Source organism: Amia ocellicauda, chromosome 5, assembly GCF_036373705.1.
Source record: "Amia ocellicauda isolate fAmiCal2 chromosome 5, fAmiCal2.hap1, whole genome shotgun sequence".
Taxonomy (NCBI): domain Eukaryota; kingdom Metazoa; phylum Chordata; class Actinopteri; order Amiiformes; family Amiidae; genus Amia; species Amia ocellicauda.
In genome coordinates, this window is record NC_089854.1 from 3338279 (window position 1) to 3358386 (window position 20108).

General features: G+C 43.3%; 1 protein-coding gene across 8 annotated transcripts in view; it reads right to left on the minus strand.

Annotated features, from left to right (window-relative positions):
* The window catches only part of foxp4 (forkhead box P4), a 130008-nt gene that overhangs the window by 76596 nt on the left and 33304 nt on the right, over positions 1 to 20108 (minus strand). For all 8 annotated transcript variants that reach the window (XM_066703267.1, XM_066703265.1, XM_066703264.1 and 5 more), the window contains exon 2: positions 9749 to 9926. In XM_066703267.1, coding sequence (XP_066559364.1) covers positions 9749 to 9916 — 168 coding nt within the window. In that variant the 5' untranslated portion in view covers positions 9917 to 9926. The remainder of the gene's footprint in view (positions 1 to 9748; positions 9927 to 20108) is intronic.

Genomic DNA, 20108 nt, shown 5'->3' on the forward strand with positions numbered 1-20108 from the left:
GTACCTTGCCCCCTCTCTCTGCTTTCCCCCGTTCTCCATTTTATCTCCCTCTTCCTTTCTCCTCCTTGAAGCGGGCAGACCCTGGGTTATTAATATCAAAGCAAACCAAACAAAGCCAACCTTGCAAAGGAGAGTGTACTTTAGAGAGAACATCTGAAGTCCATAATCCAGCACGTGTCAATAAGCAAATGCCTCTGCACGCACTTTGTTACTGTACAGGGGGACGGCTGGCGTTTTTCTCTTCGTTTTAAGCTTTAGAAATGTATCCCCTCTAAGGAAGACAAAGCTGGCCCTTCTCGAGTCCAGAGACAGCACGAATCAGTTTTCAGGACATTATCTGTGGCATCAATTAAGACTGGTCAAACTAGCTCTTTATTAGTCGCTTCTATCCCTAGCCTAAGCTCATAACTTAAAAAAAAAAAAAAGAAAAAAAAAAGCATTCATTCACTGTTGCCTAACGTTTCTCTCGGTTGACTTTAATCTCCTTTTAAGACGTCAAACACAAAGACTATGCGCAGGCAAGCTAATTAGCAACACTTAAAAAGGAATCTGGCTCTATTGTTTGGAGCCTCTCGCCCTCCCCAGTTTCCAGGGCAACTCGTTTGAGTGTGGCATGGCACATATTTGAATATTTCGGTGGCGTGTTTCTAGTGCTGAATGGAGCGCTGCGAAGACAAAGCTGAAGACGGTCAAGAAAGCCCCTCTGGCACAAGAACTGCACGGACGGCTGCCACCGTCCCAGGTCTGCGGGCTTTCATGTCCTGCCAAGAGCACCTTCAGTTCGGGGCCGATGCCTTTTGAAGCGGGATCTGGACAGCGCTTTTGTGGTCCTTTCTTTCCCCGTCTTCCCCCTCTCTCACCCTCTCCCTCCCTCTCGGTTTCAATAAGAGCTGAGACAGCTAAAACAGATGCCAATTAGTGTCAATTATGGCAGCAATTTCCCGGTGTGGACGCAGACCAATAGGAAATGAGCTCAGATAGGGCCACCAGGATCACTCTCTCCCTCCCTCTCCCTCCCTCTGAAGCCCACAACGTCCATCACCACTCGATGAGTTACCGTTCCTGCTGCCCGTGAAGACGAAGCTCTTGGTGAGAACGTTTTTAATTATTAGAGGAAACGCCAACAGGTCACCACTTCTATCCCTGCACTGTGAAATTATATCTTTCTGAAGAGTCATCACACCTATTTTTATGACTATGTCTGTCAATAAAAGATCTGTGGGCCAATAAATTTGCGCAACAGTCCGCCTATTTAACAGTATTTATGACACCTGCGCACTGTTCTGGTTACTGATCGAAAGCTTTTAGAAAAGTCCCGTCTCGGTGTTACGAGGTACACACTCTGGATGTCATTAAAGATGGAAAGACAGCATTTTGTCACACTTAATGCAGAGGAAGTGTCCAGATACCTCCCGGAGTGTCCAACTTCCCCGCTTGACTCGGATGGCCGAGCTGCCATCGCACAAACACAGCCCTGTGACCTCTGGCCTGTCAGGAGATCCACCCCGTCGACTCTGGGGACTCGGAGGCCAGCGCGGAAACTTCAAAAGTTTCTTTAAACCTACTGTTCAATCCCAGGAGATGACCTTTGACTCTGGTGATGTCGCAACTGTTCACCGATTTGAGGAACTCAGCCCAGTCTAGCAATTATTGCACAGGAAGTTATTTCTGGTTTTTTTGTTGTCGTTTCTTTTCTTTTTGTTGTTGCTAATTGGTTTGGTTTTCTTTTTAGAGTACACGCCTCTTATGAGTTTGTACAGCACTTCCCCACCAACTGAAATGCGAAAGCGGATGAGTAATGGGTGACATCTCTTTTCTGGCCTTTCCAGCAAACATGATCACTTTGCGATTCAGGGCTACTGAACTCCACAGCTCCCTGCCTCTGCTCTGGGGGCATCTACTCAGAACAGGGTCACACCGGGCCAACGAGGAGAATCGGCTCCAGACTGTTGTTCTTGACAATCTTACAGAGAGCAAGAAGCCCCACATCCTCTATCCAAGCATCTCTAGCTCTCGCTGGCAACCGAGGGCTGGTAAAAACTCACACTAGCCAACACTAAAAAAACACTAAAGACAGTCAGATCTTACAGACATCATCGTGGGAACAGAGAGGCGTCAGAGTGCCTCCCCCCGTCCCGAAGCCGAGCTCAGCGCATGGAGAGAGAAAGACAGGACCTCACTGCTCCGGAGAAACTTGCGACACAGACAGGGAAACGGACCGGGTCAGAGGAAGAGGAGCAGGGGAGCCCAGACGAGGGTTTCTGCTCGGCTCAGGATGGAAGTATGATTTCAATTAGCGATCCCTCTGTATCTAAGATTACTATAAGCAAAGAAGTGCCGAAACCGATACCCACGCTTCGAGACAATACCCCAGCTCTCAGAGGCTCGCTTGGAAAAAGCTATAAATTATTTTTATATCCCCCTCATAAATGTGACATTCCAGCATTCCAGAATTAGGACTCAATGTGTGAAAAAATCATTAAATAAAGAATATGGAATATCAGAGCACATGTGAAATACATTACAATTTATGCTTCGTGTACACACACACACACACACACACACACACACACACACATGTATTTTTACATTGTTTTAAATTGTTAACATATTTAGTTCTGTTCTAAGAAAGGATGTGACCATTACGGTTGCACGGTTTTAAAACTGCACTCTCTCACTACAAATGACTAAAATGCATCTCAGGATTACAGTACAGTGTCAGGTACGCTGTATTGTGCTTTATGGTTTGATTTTGTGTATAAATAAAGCTATTTGCAAGGTACAACGCTATTCTTTTTAAGGTTTTAGGTGTTTACTGAAGAGTTGCTCTTATCCTCCCCCTCCCCCTCAACATATAGGTGGATTAAAGAAGCAGCAACTCCCCTCAAAGCATTTTTTCTAAATAAGTTAAGCTCAGAAGTGCGGGAGCAGCACAGAGCCAGCCCTTCTCAGGCGTCCCGCAGGAAGTTGGTGCGCTGGAGGTCTCTTTGTATCGCCACGGCAACAGCTGTGGGAGTTCCGAGATGCTAGGCAACCCATGCCGACCCTGCTTGACCTCTGACCCCGCGTGACCCCGGCTACAATGTAACTGTGCACAATTAAACCTCGGAATGCTTTTAAGCAGTGACACCTTTCAATGGGCCGACTGTGTCAGATTTACTGGATGTTAGGATGCTTTCTGCGCGCCTGGCCCGTCACCTCCCCGCTCTAAAAGGGATATCATACCCCCATTGAAACCCAAGACCCCGGCTTTTGTGCGTCAGCATCGGGCTGCCAGGGTGGGGGGAACGCGGTAATCCATTTTCAAATGGAATAAAAGTTGACGTTTAAAAGAGCAGGCCTGATATTTTTATATATATTTAATTTTTCTCCATGCAGCGCTGTTAAAGGTACCCTGACAGCAGCTCCAGGTCTCACACTGGTCACTAGCAATTGGTCAAATGAGCTTCATTTCACATTAGGACATGATACAGCTATTACTGCTCATTGGCTACTCCGTACGAGGTTATTTCACACACTTAATGAGGCCAGAGAGAGGCCAACGACATACCAGACATGAGGGTGGAATGCTTCTTGCACCGTTTTTAACCCTATTTAACATTTCATATAGCGCCCCGGACAACCTATTAGGAAGTCTAGACAGTTTATATATATTCTATATATTATATACGTGTGCGTGTCTGAATGGATATATCTATAGATAAACACACAGATATCCATTCTCAGCACTCAGTGAAGTTTATCGTATCACACGGACAGCAGTGCAGTAAACACTAAAACATGGTTGAGAAAAAGCTTCTCTTCACTTCGATCAGACAATTTCTTAATATAATGTAAAGCAGATTGATTAATTACCATTAAACAATGCTCAGAATTATATTATTCTCTGAGGTCTCTCCTGATTGCTTTAGCTAATTTTGTAGAAAAAGCAATTTATTTTTTCTCCTTAAAAAAAGAACAGAAAAAAAAAAAAAAAAAGCCTGTTCAGTGGTTATGAAAACATTTTATTTCTGGAAAAATCTGGGAAAGAACAGAAACTGTAAGGTGTTCACTGGAGAATCAGCCTGTCCGTACTATGAGGTCATTGTAAAACTGCAAAAAAAATTGGAGAGATAAATACATCCATCCCATATCCGTATCTTCACCTCTCAATGACGGACTAGGAAGGCAGGCAGAGGAACTTTAAAATAATGGTCATCAAACTAATACAATTATAACCCTCATATTATTCTGACACAGACAACAATGCCTCATCCCCCCCGCTAATTAGGGGACAGCTTTCCCACACACACACCTCGGTGTTCAGACGCTGTTTACAAACGGTACACATGGTACACGCACTGCGCTGCGTCTCAGGACACGGCTACGACTCGCACATCGAGTTGAAATCATGATTAAGTCGTCTGGTTCGTGTAGGAACGCTAAAGCGATCAAGTGCACCCCCGAAATAAAGCACTACAATGGCAGCAACGCTACTGAGTTCATTTTCGCTCTTCCCTATTTGCTCTCTCCCCCTTTCCATAAAACTGTTGTCCTGTTAAATGTATTAAAGACAATTACAACATTGCTGAATGACTAATATCTGGAGTATCCCAATCCCCCAGTCCCTACAGACATCTTTTTTAAAAGATTCCCGGAGGGAAAGGTGAACGGTGAAACCTTTGGTGGATTTACAGTAGGAAGTGAGTCACTATTCGGTGTCCTGAAGTCTAGCAAATGTACAGCATTGTAGTGGGTCCAAAATACAACACGTACATTACTCCAAGGAAGGAGGCCAGCACTTATTCTGTGGGTTATTTTTAAACCCCAAGTTTGTCCCCCAAACACACCACCAATCAAACATCTCGTTAACGGAGGTCAGGGGCAATTTGATGACGAATAGCAACGTCCGTCTCCGACAGAGTCCAAAAGAACCGCTTGAATATACATTAGTTACAAAACTTCAAGTGAACGTATCCACAGTCGTGTGACAGCTTTAAGAGCGGTTTACAAAAGGACACACCATAACTGGCAGACATTTGGCCGTGTTCAGTAGGAGGGCGGCTGGTACTCGTCAGAAACAACACGGGCCGAGCGGGGCAACGTTCCCAGAAACGTATGCCACCTGCACGGTGTGGTCGAGCTCACTTCCTGTGGAGACGCTGCCATCGAAGAGGAACTGAGTTTGGCTTCTCAAGAGAACGACACAGACAAAACCAATATGAAAGAGAGCATGAAAGCAAGGAGCAAAAACTAAAAAGTATAAAAACGTGTTGCTTTTCTCTGAGAAAACAACCCCCAAAAAACATCAATAAACGATGAGAGAACACAAATAGAACGTCGGTGGAAATCCAAGCGTTCTCGAACAAGGGGATGAAATTCTATTAGGGATCCACTAGTGTGCACTATTAGTTTTTCTACTTTCCATTCTTCCTTTCTTTTTTTTTCTGTAACCAAAGGGTTTGCTGGTCTTGGGGGTGTGAAGCAGACGAGAAACATTCCTCAGGGAGGCCCAGGCGCCCTTACTTGACACATCTCAGCGCTACACTTTCCCTCTCCCTGCACCTCTCTCCCCCTTTCTCCTACACCTATTTCTCTCCCCCCCCTCTCTCTCTCTCCACGGCTTCTGTTTGTTTGGTAAAGACTCCGGCTTTGACGTCTCGAGATGTCTGTGATTTCTCCCAGGCTCCCGAGGGACTCAGGGAGAAACTGCTTTGTGTTCTGACAACTCCAGTTTGTGGAGAGGAGCTGGATGTTTTTTATGCTTGAGCAGTTCTTGGCAGGGTGTTTAAGCACTATTGGTATACAACAGCTTCCAGGTGAAAGATCCCCGAGACACAAAAAGAATATAAGGAACAATAAACAAGGGAAGAGGCTGGGTGGAGGTGGGTGGGGGGGCGTTTGTCTGAAGTCTAGTATTATGTTGGAGGCATCCTAAAAAAAGGGGACTAAGATTGTGAAGATTAAATTAAATTTCTAGCAAAACACTCTCGTCAGCTCCCGGCCAAGTCTCTGAACTTCTGGGTCATCTTCTCTGCATACAAGTCTATCGTTAATAAACACTGATGACTATTTCGAAACTATGCCAGAGCTGCACCTTGCATCCATCCACAACAAATTCTGTACCGCTCCTCGTGATCTAGGACCGCTTATTTCGAGATTGAGCTCTTGTTTACGAGGAATAATCAGAGACTTTGACAAACATGAAAATAACTGATATCTGAATGAGCTCTGCTGTTATTTCTTAAGGTATTTTGTGAAAGTCACACACAAGAAAAAGATAAATAAAATAAATACAACTTTGCTTGCTGAACTGCACCGTTCAGCGGGATATCACGGGACACGGTGCGTTGTTTATTGGCACAGGACGACCCTGTCTGAGACCCCGGCTTCTACTGAAAGCAGCATCAGATTTATGAGCCAAATGTTCAGCAACGCAGCAGCCATTTTTCTTTTTTTTTCTTTCAAGGTTTTGCGGCTGTAAACGGTCATCCGACTCCAGATGCGGAGCTTTCAGAAGCACCGACTCCAGGAGAGAGAGAGAAGCCAGGCAGAGACAAGTGACGTGATAGCAGGCTGGGCTTCCACTTCGGTCACAGACGGGGTCTCGCTGTGAGGAAGGCCGTGTTGTGAGTCTCCTGACTGGCAGGCCGGGATAAAATGCACACCTCAAAAACGAGCAGTCCACAAATAACATCACAGGCTAATTAAGGCACGGTTCATAAGTAACTCAATTTGAATCTCTATCAGCAGTTATCATTATTAATATTATAATTTAAAGTCACGATGTGTTAGATCTACCAGCTGCAGTTGCTGAAATAAATCTCTCCCTTCCTTTTTAAGCGGTTAGAGATCATTATTAATGATAGATTAGATCAGGGAAATAAACCACTTCATAACATTAACATGTGTTCAAGGTAACTACACACAAAAACTTATTGGCACAGAATACTTTACTGTTTTCTGACAAACTGGCCACAAACGCTGTGTGACACCATCATGTTTTATAACACACCCGTCATCATGCAATAATCTTGGGGGGTCCTTCCTGTCTGCATATTTTTAGACCTCTTTAGGTGTTCCATTAAAAAAGTATGAAAGAGCCAAAGATATAGATTTATTTGGCCCAAACCAATTGCGTTCTACAAGTGTGAAGGGCGAAAATAAAACTAAAACCATTTCAACTAAACAAACACAAACACTTTTTTTCCTCCCCTCTCATGGGAGAACATCATAATAACAGTAATAAAACATTGCTCTCCTGTGGTAACAAAAAAAACAAAAAAACAATACAAATAAAACGTGCCCGTAGAAATGGCTTCATCCACTGGGTTACCATGCAATTAAAATAAGCAGCAAAACACCCGTTCCCTGTACTTGCACAATAGCAAACAGGTAGTATAAATCCCCATGGGTTATTTCAGCTATAATCACGCAATTACATGGCTATCCGGGACCTGTTATCTAAAGCGCTCCCGTGCTATACTGTACTCGCCACAAGAACTCTTTAACACTGAGCTGGGATGCACAAGTCTGGGGGGGGGGGGTGTGAGAGAGAGAGAGAGAGAGAGAGAGGGGAGTTTTAAATGTGCCGAGTGCCCGTTTGGCCAGTTAGCACGCCAAGACAGCCTCAGCGTAACCCCAGGTGAGGGAGAAGCCCGGATCGTTCGGCACACCAGGCTGTCTTATGCTTTCTGAGCACGGCGGAGCGTCTCCGATCGCGTGCGTGTCTGCGGCGAATTAACAAGTGTCCTCCTATTTACCGCCGTGTTTCCAACACACAGTCACTCTCTCTAACTGATTTTTCTCTCTTTTTTTTTTTCTTCCATGCCGTTTGATCCCTCAGGGTGATATGATATGTCACCGCGCGATTCACTCCGCGATGGCGAAGTCTACTCTGGAGGAGAAACATTTAGGAGTATTACACGGATGATTACTCTGTGGTTCGGGAGGCGGGGGCCTAATCGCAAGTATATAAACACACATACACACACACGCACGCACGCACGCACACACACACACATCAGGGTAAATGTCTCGAAAGCCTTTTGATGCTAGCCTTATAAAATAGTAATACTGCATGGTGTAACCCTCTAATGTCGCACATCAAGCACAATTAGTATGAAACGTGGAGGAAAACCATGACAACAGATCACACAGGAAAAATAAAGGAGTCGTTTTCAAGTCCACGGTACTGGGAGCCCAAAGTTGCAAGCTGGCTTATATTTACATACATTATTCCCGTCCTGACCTGGTTAGAGTATACACATGGGCCGCTAATTTAAACGCTATTCCACATGTGACCAAATGTAATTTTATTTCCATCAAACAATGCCAGAAGAGTTTTGAAAGACCGCTGCTGCAGAAAGAGAGAAAAAAAATCAACAGGAGCAATAATGACATTCATCTGACTGCCGAGGCGCTGACCCGATCTCACAGGAATTACGATGGAATTAGTCTGAGATAATTATATATTTTTTTAATGACATTTCACTGATGCTTTTCCAAAGTAAAAAAAAACAAAAAAAAAAAAACACTGATCTATTTTGAATATTATATACATTGGTATTGATTTATTATAATTTGAAAATGAGCCAATTCTTTATCACAAAATCAGAAGTCATAGAACATCTCTGGGATGGCCTGAATCGAGTCCCAGTCCATTTTTTCAGTATGGATCTTAAAAAGCAGGCTCCCGAAATCTTTGTGATTTTAGCCCCTCTCTCTTTCAGTCTTTTTCTTTTCTTGACCAAAGAATAATTGGAAATAGAGAAATACTACGCACCAAAAAAAACAGAAAAAAACGAGACGAGACGGAGAAAAGGTGAAAACCATATGCAAAAATTAAAAAGAATCCAAAGAAAGAAAAAGAAAATATGACCTAAAGCCAAGAAAATTCAGGAAATGAGGAAATTCCAGCCGACATGCAAGAAAGGGGGAAAGCGGTGACGTACTCACATGAACATGCATAGATCGCAGAGCGTGGTGTTTTCACAGCACTAACACATACTATTAAAGAAGGGCTCAGCAGATACGAGGAGAACAAGGCCGACTACTCAATTGCGTCGTAGTCGGGAGCAGTCCGAAAAAAGAAAAGAAGTTTGCTCAGCAATACACACACAAACAAGATCCGCTTTGATTCAGCCCTATGCTTCATCTTCTGGCAAGTCGAGGGTCTTCCAAAACATCCAGTCATACCTTCCCACCCCATCCATCAGTGCTCAGTAATGACTCTCTTCCTGGTTCACATCCTCACCGTGTTTGTTTTACTTCACACACTGCTGTGTAACTTTTTCTGCCCTCCATAAACAAGAGTGCCGGACACTGATTTGGAGCTCAGAGGGAGAAGGACTTGGACCTTTTACTGTGGAGGTGGGAACTTAAATCATTACACTCTGGAAACAATGTGGGATCTCCCGTAAAAAAAAAAATCACAGATCTCTCAAACTGCGAATTGCTCTTTCCACCGAATACAGGGTGACCAGAGAAAAGTGGCTCTTCCTGTCCGATTCCCCAAGGAAAATGATCAGTCCCACAAAACTATTATTCTGTGGGCCCATGTTTAATCAGAGAGAGCATCATAAATACACAATTAACCCAACAAACAGATGATGGCAACTGTAATTGGCAGAGATTTAGAAGTGAATGTCCTTGGCTGCAGCTTGAGCATTTCTGACTCGTGAACAAGGTGTAGGCGGGACTTAAAACAACACCAAAAAACAAACAAAACCCTCACACGCCCATGTGCCGGCCACAGGGCGGAGCTCACCTGCTGTTGCTGGAGGTGCAGTAAATCCACTGGGCTCACTTCACCGTTGGCGTCCCCATTGGAGCCGCCCTCTCTGCCTCCGCTGTCCGATTGGCTGCTCAGACTGCTGACTCCATTTTGATTGGAGGGGGTTGTTCGAATGGTCTCAGTTGCTGATTCTACCATCATCACGTGTCACCTAGTAGGACAGAAGGAGGGGGACAAAAAAAAGACTATTAATGATCATGAATGAAGACAGTCCGGTTCCAGAGCAGCTCTGAACAAGTTCCTACAGGCAAAAGTCATTTCTTGAGTGAGAGAGAGAGAGGAGGCATTTCTGATATTCCAAATATATGTGTTCCACTTAGCCTTCCCCCCGGGCACAATTCAGAACAATGAATACTGGATTCACTTCACACCCTACGACTTCAGACTCAAAACCTGCGCACCTTCCTCATTACATAAGCTTTTCTGAAAGATAACAGTATCTGTTTTTCTTGATAATGTCCTACAGAGACGAACATCCAACTCAGATCCAACGGCGACACTTGAGCCATTTGAAAGCCCGTCTAAAAAAAGCCACACGTCATAACCGTGCCTACCTTAGAATCTCAAAATCGCCAGGAAAAGGAGTTCACCAGCGAAGCGAACAACGGGCACAGCCTGACTGTGCGGGGATACAGATCTGCGCAGTGCACGATACAGAGCTGAAAGGGTGTTGTTTTGTGCAAAAGAGGGGGGAACCAAAAAAGAAAAATGAAAATAAAAACGACAGTATTTGTTTCCAGGTAATTCTGTTGGGTTTTGATGTTCATCCTTTTGCCGCGCACAAATTCGCTTTGCAAGTGAGATTTGATGTATCGCAGTAAGTTTAGGAGAACTAATTAGAAATATCCGTGGCGACAAAACAGAAGTTTTTGCTGTTCTTGTTTTGAAAACGCTGTTCAATTACGGGGAGATGTATCCGAGGATGCTACGGCAACCAAGGCAGCGTGGGAGAGTGAACGACTTAATATGAAACAAAGCAGAGCCGTCAATAAGCAAATTGGGAGACTCCTAATAATGACTACTGCCTTCTCGTCTTTCTGCCTTTTCCAGTTTAAAAATAAGTTTTTTTGCATCTCGCTTCAACCACCATGGGACTCGCGAGCAGCGAGTGAACGCATTCCTCTGCCAATTGCCTTCTGGGGAATAAACAACAAAGACAATGACAGCTTAAATACCACTGCAAATCACTCCCTTACGGAAACGTGACAAAATGCACACCTAGCGCTTTGAAAGGACTTCAGTGTCTTAATTTCGCAACACATTTCGTAACATGTTGGTTTAATGGGCAGGTCTAAACTGGGGATGCAGGTGAGAGCTGCAACATAGACTAAAACAATAAATAAAAGATAAAAAAAACACTACCAAAAAAGACTGGTCGAGGAGTTTCTGGCACACAATGACTAGTGTTTGTTGATTTGTAGTCAATCGGGCTTTTTGTAATTTTGCGGTAAATTCTTCACAATTTGTGCACGACTCTTTGAAACAAGGCCAGAGAGCAACGTTCTGCACAAACATACCCCATAACATGTGCACAGCCGGCACAGGGAAATTAAATTTGCATTCTTTTCTTTGTGGGAAAAAGAAAACGATCACTTATCTATAAAAATCTGAACTTCTCCCGATTGCCTCAAGTGGTTCCAATTTTCATCCTGCCACCAATTCAAAGCATTTAAGTCTCACCTGGGCTGGAGGTTAAATGCCCCGGTTCCAGCGCAGGTGATTTGCATGCGTTTGGAAACGCTAATCGTATATAAAATGGGATTCTTGGGGGAGAAAAGAAATGACACCTATAACCCAAAGCATGTCCCAAGTATGTAGACAAGTGCAAGAGGCTAGAGGACCACGGTTATTCAATCTCATCAAAATGAAACCGAATGATAAAGTGCAAGTTGCTTTTCAAAGGGAGTCCCCCCCCCGACCTACTTCAAACACTTTACACTAAAGATAACGTCTGGTTCAAGAAAATCCTATTGACTTTATAATTAATCAGCATATCTGATCCTTATGAACGATGGAACATTATTAGTTTCAATTGGTTTCAACCACCTCACCCCCCAGCTAATGTTTTTTTTTGTTATTATTTTTGTGCTTAGATTTGAGACTCAATGAACTACAAGAGCTGCCAGTGGAGAGCAGCATATCATGTGTAGGGCGATCTTTACGGAAAGTCAAGGACTGAAATAATAAATGTGAAACTATAGCCTATTCATAAATACAGAGAAAATGTATTGATCTTTCACCAGTACCAAGAGATTGATTTGAAGTTAATTTATTTAAGAACCGGGTAAATAAAACTGTTTGTTGATTTAGATATTCCCTTTGTTGTTTGTTTGTATGCAGACACTGCCAGCTGGAGAAGACCCTCATCTTGACCCCCATAACCACTGCAGATGAACTTTGACTTCTGTGAACCCTGGGAGGGACACGAACCCTGGAGGGGATTCGACGGCCCTGAACGGGCACATTCATTTAGAGAAGAGTGCAAATAAAATAAAAAATACACTTTTCTTCTTGAGTGGTATGACAAAAATGGGAATGAGCATGCCTTTTCCTTGGGGGGTTGAAAAACTGCCTCGGGTACAAGCAAACCAACCCACACAAGCATCTTTATGCCCAATTAGTTCAGTGAGAAGTGAGTCTGAAATGCTGAAGTTTATCTTGTTTTTACAACCGTGCTTGGACGCTTGTTGGCATTTCTGTTGTGAGGCAAATTCAGTTAAACAATCATAGTTGTGTTGAAGACCCCAGCATTGTTTCGGTCTACACATCTCATTATTCTGCAATTTTTATTCCCCAATTTAACTCCGTAATTATGATCTTCTTTGAGTCAAAAGCATTCCTTTATGTTTTCCTTCAGACAGACACAAAAGCGGTGGTGCTGCTTCCACCAAGTATTTACTGCAGACTTATCCAGTTATGATATTTCAGTTTTGTATTTTTAAGATAGAAAGAGAGATGTTTTGTGTCTTAACTGGCCGATTCAACAGTTCCCAATTCTGGGACCACAAACTGAGCACAGAGAGCAAAGCCTGTGAGGATTCACAAGCTGAGTATCATCCGTCGATCCCCGGATTTAGTCCTTAGAGGCTCTGACAAATGTAATCTACAGGACAACCCCCCCACCACCACTATCATCCCTTTGGTATGAAGGGAGAAATGAGCCAAATGTACATGTTTTAAGTGTGTGAGACTCTAGGTAAAGCCAATACTCCTGCCCATCGCCACACTACAGTGAGACGATATTGAGACAATATATAATATAAAGGCTGTTCTTCTCCGCTAAATACTCGTAAAAGTATTTCAAATGGAGGAAAAAAGAAAGACAAAAAAAGCACGTTTACTTCCAACTGAGGCAAAATGGTTGCAAATCCAAGCTTGTTTCGCAAAATAAAACCCTGCCCCTCGGTCCTCAAGCCAAACAATTCCACATAATTTTCGATTGCTGTGCCTTCTACTTTTAATAAACTGAACATTTTACAGTTGTTTTACAGCGATCATCACTGTATTACACAAGGTCCAATACAAACAAGCAGATCACAGCCAGGCACCTGCAGCCGGCATTTCCGCTCTGTTTAAATTTTAAAGCCATTTGCCATGTTAATAGCTCTTTATCATGTTCGGATTACAGGGGGAATATTTAAACAACTCCCAGAGCCGGTTCCTAGAGCCTTGCGTCAGCTCAAAACAACCGTCCTATTAATAATAGAAGCCTAGAATGTGAAAAAACGTGATTGGAAGAGACAGTCGAGACGATGCCAACACATATCCCCTCTCGCCCCGGGGTATTAAAACCGTATCAGTTCCTCCCCGCGCAATCCCGTTTCTCAGAGTGGCACATTTTATATATGTCGACAAGGCCATTATTTAGACACCGGGGCACTTTGTCAAGTGTTTTCACCTAAACGGCCATGGATCTTGTTGCCTGTGTCAAGGCCCAGGATCTGTGACATCTGGTGCCACCAACACCACTCGCCGTACGCAACCAGACTGGCGTAGCTTTTCCGAATTATGGTCTACAGTTTGAGTTCAGGATAAAACCCCAGGTGCAAAAGGCATCAAAAATACAACACCATCTACATTTTTTTTAATGCATTCCTTCAAAAATATATTAAAAAGGAATCGATGAGTCGATAAACCACTTGAAACCAAAGCTAGACAAATCAGCCCAATGGCATCCCGTCCTAAATCTAAAATTTCTCAGATTCTTGCGGCAAAAAAGTAAATTTCACTAATTTACAGGCAAAAAGGTAGCACCGGTTTCCAGGCCTTTCACAAGACCGTCTTGGGCAAACGCTTCCCCATCTAATTGTGCCAATGCCAAGAGAGGATGGCGCCAAGCCACACACCACCTGGAAGGATGTTGTTTATGAGGGCAAGGCAGTCAACTTTGTTACCTTGTTGCCAGGTAAGCCAACAATCTAGAAAATCTTCACAATGCTTGACATCTAGTAAGGAACTTTAAAAAACTAAACTTTTGTTTTGTAGTCCAACCTGCCCAAGCTGCTAAAGCACTTGTCAAAATCAGCAGACTGAATGTAATCTGAATATCTGGACAGTATTTTCACAATTAAAAGGAATCAGATGTATTTAATGTGTTTATTTGCTTTTTAACACACGCCAAAAAAACAACTACTAAAAAACGTATATGCAAAATCCACAGCACTCTGAGCAATCTCAGGAAGGATAGGGTGTATTATTTTAGCAGTGTGGAGAGACGGGAGGAGGGCAGGAGGGCAGGTGGCCGAGCACACTGGGGCTTAATAGGAAGGGTGGGTAGCGCGCGGGGAGCTCAGAAAGGGGGGGGCATGCTTTTCTGGCCAATGTCAATCTACACCGTTTGTGGCTTTGAAGAATGAGAAAGCTCTTTTTTCCATTTCCCCCCGCCCTCTCTCTCTCTTTCTGTCTCCCCCCGTCCTCTGTGGGTGGATGGAGGGGGTGGGGGGGGTTTAAGATCCATGACGGTAGCCGAGAAAGAATGAAAAAAAAATTAAAAATCAGCAACTGTCTAAAAAAAGACGAGCGCAGGAAGAAAGTGCACTGAGCTTTAACTCCTGGGTGTCTGCTGCGATATTTAACCTTGCCTTTCCCTTCATGGTCCTGCACTTCCCATGATACCCTGCACCGGCCACTTCAAAGCACACCTCCCCACCCCCACCCCCCCCGTCACCCATTAAGCGCGAAGCTCACAGGAATGTCCTGACAGCAAAGCAAAGATCCTCGTCTGAAGAGGGCTTTTGCAGAGCAGTCATGCGTGGCTTTTTTATGGGGACTGATGATGTGGACTGTAAAGCCATTTTCTCTGCACACTGCCCTGCTCTGTATTCCTCTCCCATGCACCTACCTTTACTCTCACTTTTCCTGTCCGTTTCTTTTATACAGAGGGTTTTCCACCAACACTTATTTTCAGAGAAACTTATTTTCATCTCAGGGGAATTTGTTACCCCCCTCGTTTTAGTTTTTTTCTCTCCATCCATTGTTGTAAAGCTGTAGATCAAGTTCTGGGAAAACAGAGACTACAATACATCTGCAGATATCTGCTTAAAGTAACGTGTAGAGCAGTTAGCACCTACTGTGGCTTAGTCTTGTTTCTTTTTGGTTTTGTTACGTTTTTTTTTTTTCAATCATAAAACCACCCTATCCTTCCCCTCTCCAAGCTGTGCCTGCATTGTGAATCCTGCGACTGTCGTTCCAATGCTAACAGACTCCGAATGAAGGCAAACGCCTCCTCCCATGATTACCTGGACTACTTCCAGCAGGTCCAGGTGAGATTTATCGCCGGCCAGAGAGCCCGGGCAATAACTTCTCCTCACTTCTCCAGTTCGAAGCGGGAGTCTGATTACTGAAGCCACTGGCTCCCGTTCAATTTACTAACCCATCCGAGAAAGGTCTCCTTCCCCGGATTGAAGGGGTCGGCTGAAGGTGTCCCAGACCAACTCGGTATATATACCGCACACAATTTGCTTTCTTCTTCGCGATGATTCACAGCCAACCTTTTTAGTGCCCGAGATGCTAAGTGATGAGGAATGTGGTGCTTATTAAAAGGCTAAGGACAGCAGTTACACTGGTGGCCAGAACCACGAGACCTAAACACCTTGATTTAAACACCCTTCTGACATCCACTGCCAAGCACACCAGCTACGCCAAGTTTACAACAGCTTCACTGAAACGGGTCGGGGTCCTGGTTCATACATAGTGTGGACATTTGATTCAATGCTGCGTTATAAATATAACACTATGGACACACACAAACATTTCCACAAACTGTTCTGTTCAAATGATAGACATCTCCCTTGTTATACAAACAAGTCTGAGAACTGACTGATCAAATGAATAAGGATCTTGAAAGCCATCGAGAAGAACAATCCTTCAAAAAAGCTCAAGACAGGAAGGCCAGATGCCAGAAGTGGCCGAAACTAGCCTGCATGATTGACTGTTCAGCTTTAAATTAACTGCCTGCAGTCCAGTCATGCTATTGTTTTCATGCTATAGAAGTCAAAGTCCTGTTTACAGAGTCCATAAAGATAAGTTTGTCCGTCATGTGGTCTACAGCGATCGGTACAAACCCTTTCCTGAACAAAGAGAAAACTCCAGGACAGTGATTTGCTCACAGGAACAAAACTTATTTTAAATAGAAATATAGTGATTTTCCAGCTTGCTTCAAAACCTGTATGGCTAAAGTCACCAGAGAGCCAGCGTTCATGAGCCGTACACTGATCAGACACACAGAGGCCCGAACAAACATTGGGAAGCCGCGTGAGAGCAGGACACCCCTCATTTAGACAGGACCACAAATACGGGCTCATCCGTCCCTGCTGTTTCATACGGTCTTTAAAAACAGCCGTGATCATAGAGTGATTTGTATCAGGACGCAAACTCCAGTACGGGGGAGGTCCCCGCGTTGAATCGAGGACCGTAACGGAAAGCCGCCTTTTTCCAGAATGTCTTAAACGTACCCCATTCTCGGGACTGTAAATGGAGCAAGATCTCCTTCGTTTGGGTTGTGCGGTGCAGGACACAGGAACAAAAGGATATTAAATAACCCGAGGGGGATACTTAAATACAACTTAGGAAATTGGCGTCACGTCTGAAAGAAAAATTGCCTTTTCCTGCGAGGTGCTTACGTGCAGGGTGGGGTGGTGTAGAGTGGGGGGCGCATCTCATGTTAATGGCCGGTGGATATTATCCTGTGATCATGAAGACGAATAATCTAATTCCTCATATCCTGAAAACGGTTTAAGAGGGTAATGACAGGGCAAGGGCACCCTTATGACTCGCTAAAGAGCTAATACCTAAATTGTATTTAACATTGCGGAACAGAGGTGGAGCTTTATTGCTTGCAGGAGCCAACAATCGCGGCGTGGAGCAATTAGCGACCGGCTCCTGCGAGGGGTTTTATGAATATGACCTTCAAAACCTTGCATTTGCCAAGATAAAGTTTGAAGGATGAGTGACTGGAATTACAGTAAAGCACTGGGAATGGGGAGGCCAAAGCAGGGGGGGGGGACCAGACCGTGATACCAATTAGGGTCAGTTCTTTACAAGTCAGCTGGTCCTTAAGTAGCTGATGAGACACAGTACACTGATCCGGTACGGACTAAACTGAAGGGGCACCAAGTTATGGGTAAAAAATGTATTCAGCTGCTACATTGTTACCAATAGAAGCTGAACCGGGTTTTAAATTTAAACGTAAAGGTTTAGTGAATCAACCCACTCCCTCCCTCCCGCTCAGTGAATTTCAGCTACAATAATCATAAATGCATCATGTGATCTAATAGGTGCAAGCTCCCCCCCACCCCAGTTAAAGGCCTTCTCCAGGGTGGGGCGGTGTCCACATATTACAGTACTGAGTGCATGAGTCTGGTTACTGACTCACCCTATCAAACGATGAGTGATGTCTGTCCCGGGGCCCGCAGAGAGAGAGACACTTTTTCACAGACTGTTGAACTCGCGCCGATGAGCATTTAAGGAGAACTGAACTCAGAGACGACACTAGAGATGTAGTACTAGCGAGACCTTTCCTTCCGTTCCCCAGCCCTCTCCCAGGTAAAACAACCCAGCTGAGAGTTAAAGAGCGAAAAGGGTATTGTTTCACACATTGCCAGCATTTGAATAATCAGCGACTCATTTTTTGTGTAGCTCTTTATCAATGTTAATGCTGTCAAATTCTTTGTGTATGTGTGTGTGTGTGTGTGTGTGTGTGTGTGTGTGTTAGTGTGTGAATCAAGCTTTTTTCCTAAATGAAAGGAGGAGACTTAGGGGAATCACAACAAAGTTTTCTGAAATTCGCATGAAGTCTGTCCCCCGGTCCCAACCCCGATTCCAAGTGGAGTGTGTGTTATTTTAAAACACACACACAATATTTAAAAAAAAATATATATACACACATTCTTAGGTCGTTTTCCCCACCTGCTTTTTTTTTCATGGTTTCTAGGGACCAGTATCATAAATCTCTAGAAAGGAAAGCTAGAGAATGCCTCCTAGATATGATCTTTTCTCCGCCTCACAGACCTGGGGTTGTTTCATGAATAGAGGTCTTGTGAAACACACAGATGCCGAACAGCAGCTCGGGTTTCACAGCGTTTTACTAATAATGTGTCCGCAGCGCCGGTGACCACCTCAGAGGGAAATATCGACAGATTCGTGTAGAAGAGGGGAAGGGGACGAAGAAATTAGATTGTTAAATTAAACTTCTTATCGCTTAATATAATAAACAGGAAAAGCAGTATGGATATGTGACCTTCAGGGTGGGGGGGAATCTTTAGTGCCAAGAACTCACAGCAGAAGCGGTTCCTCGCTACTTGTTACAGTATTATTGTACTAACTTCAGCAGCTTTCCCGCACAATGGGACGTTTGTTGGGGGTCTGAAAACTGGTCCTTTTTGTTCAAAATAAATAAAAATCGATACCACTTTTGGACGGGGGAAAATAATGTTCAAATGGACAATTCTCGCAAAACAACAGGCGGTGCTAAAGTAGCTGTAAATATATAAATAAAAGCACTGTGCTAATAAAATGGGGGGGATATCAAAGTGGACATGATATAATTTTTACACCACATCTGCTTTCAAGTCTGGCACACTTTGCATTACCGAGTTAATTAATTGATTGGATCAGAGCGGGTTTAATCAAATAAAATTTAATAACTCTATAATAAAAACAAAGCCGACTTAAAACGCAGACACGGAAGAAAATGATAGCATGTCCACTTTTCAAATTAATTGAATTTTAGTACTTTTGAACTTCGTCCAAGGCGTCCCAGGAGCAATTACTTTACACCGTTGCGAGAGGCTGCGATTCAAGACCAGGCCCACCCAACGTCTCCCTCTCAAACGGAAAACGAAAGGAGGAAAACTAATTTTATTTACTCGGCAGTGACATGTGTGACTGGAATCCTGGTACTTGTTACTCAGCTTTTTTTATGTTTCTCCATTGAGGTCATATCTAAAATATTAATATTTTCAGTGGCACTTCACGCGTCTATTACTGATTGCATTAACAGAAAGTCTTTTATAATTTAGCACAGAGAGAAAAATCTTTGTTAAACTGACTTGGGTGCTAATTTCTGTCAGTAGAGGAACATGCGGGGAATCATTGCTAATTTAGCACATACTAATATTAATTGAATAATTTATAGGGCAATATACATAAATTAATAAGGTAATAAATTTAGGAAGGAAAACAGCCTTTCGTGTTTAATCAAAATAAAACAACTTTGCGGGGGGACTGAATTTGTGTCACATTATGAAAATGCGAAGAATTTAAAAGATTTTAAATACCCTCATAATAAAAAGGAAGGTATATTTTTGCCTGATGATGAAAAATGTTGGATTGAGTGAGACATGCATTTGCAAAATACATTTAATCAAACATTTCCCGGGATTTTGCTATTCAAGCAGATTTTATTGTATTTTATTCTATTTGAAGCACATTTTAGTTTAAAAAAACCTAGACACTTGTCCCCGTCTCTTTTCCTATGTTGGACCACTCGCAACATAAAGATGTGCTTGTGTATCATTATAATTATTATCCTTATTACTCATTAAAATACTGTCTGTAAATGTGAAGTAAAAATATATACACCAGCCAAGTTTTTTTTTGTGTATGTGTGTGTGTGTGTGTGTGTGTGTGTGCACGCGTCTGCGAGTGACAAAAAAGAACAATATAATTGGAGAAATGTACGCAGTAATAATAGGTATTCAGAAAATGATAATTCATATTAAACAGGGTGCATAAAGTCAGGCTCATTTGCATGTTTTAGATTATATGCATTTCAAAAGTAATTTCCGCAGGGCATATGAATGACATTAATTCCCGAGCGGTTTTTGCTATAGAC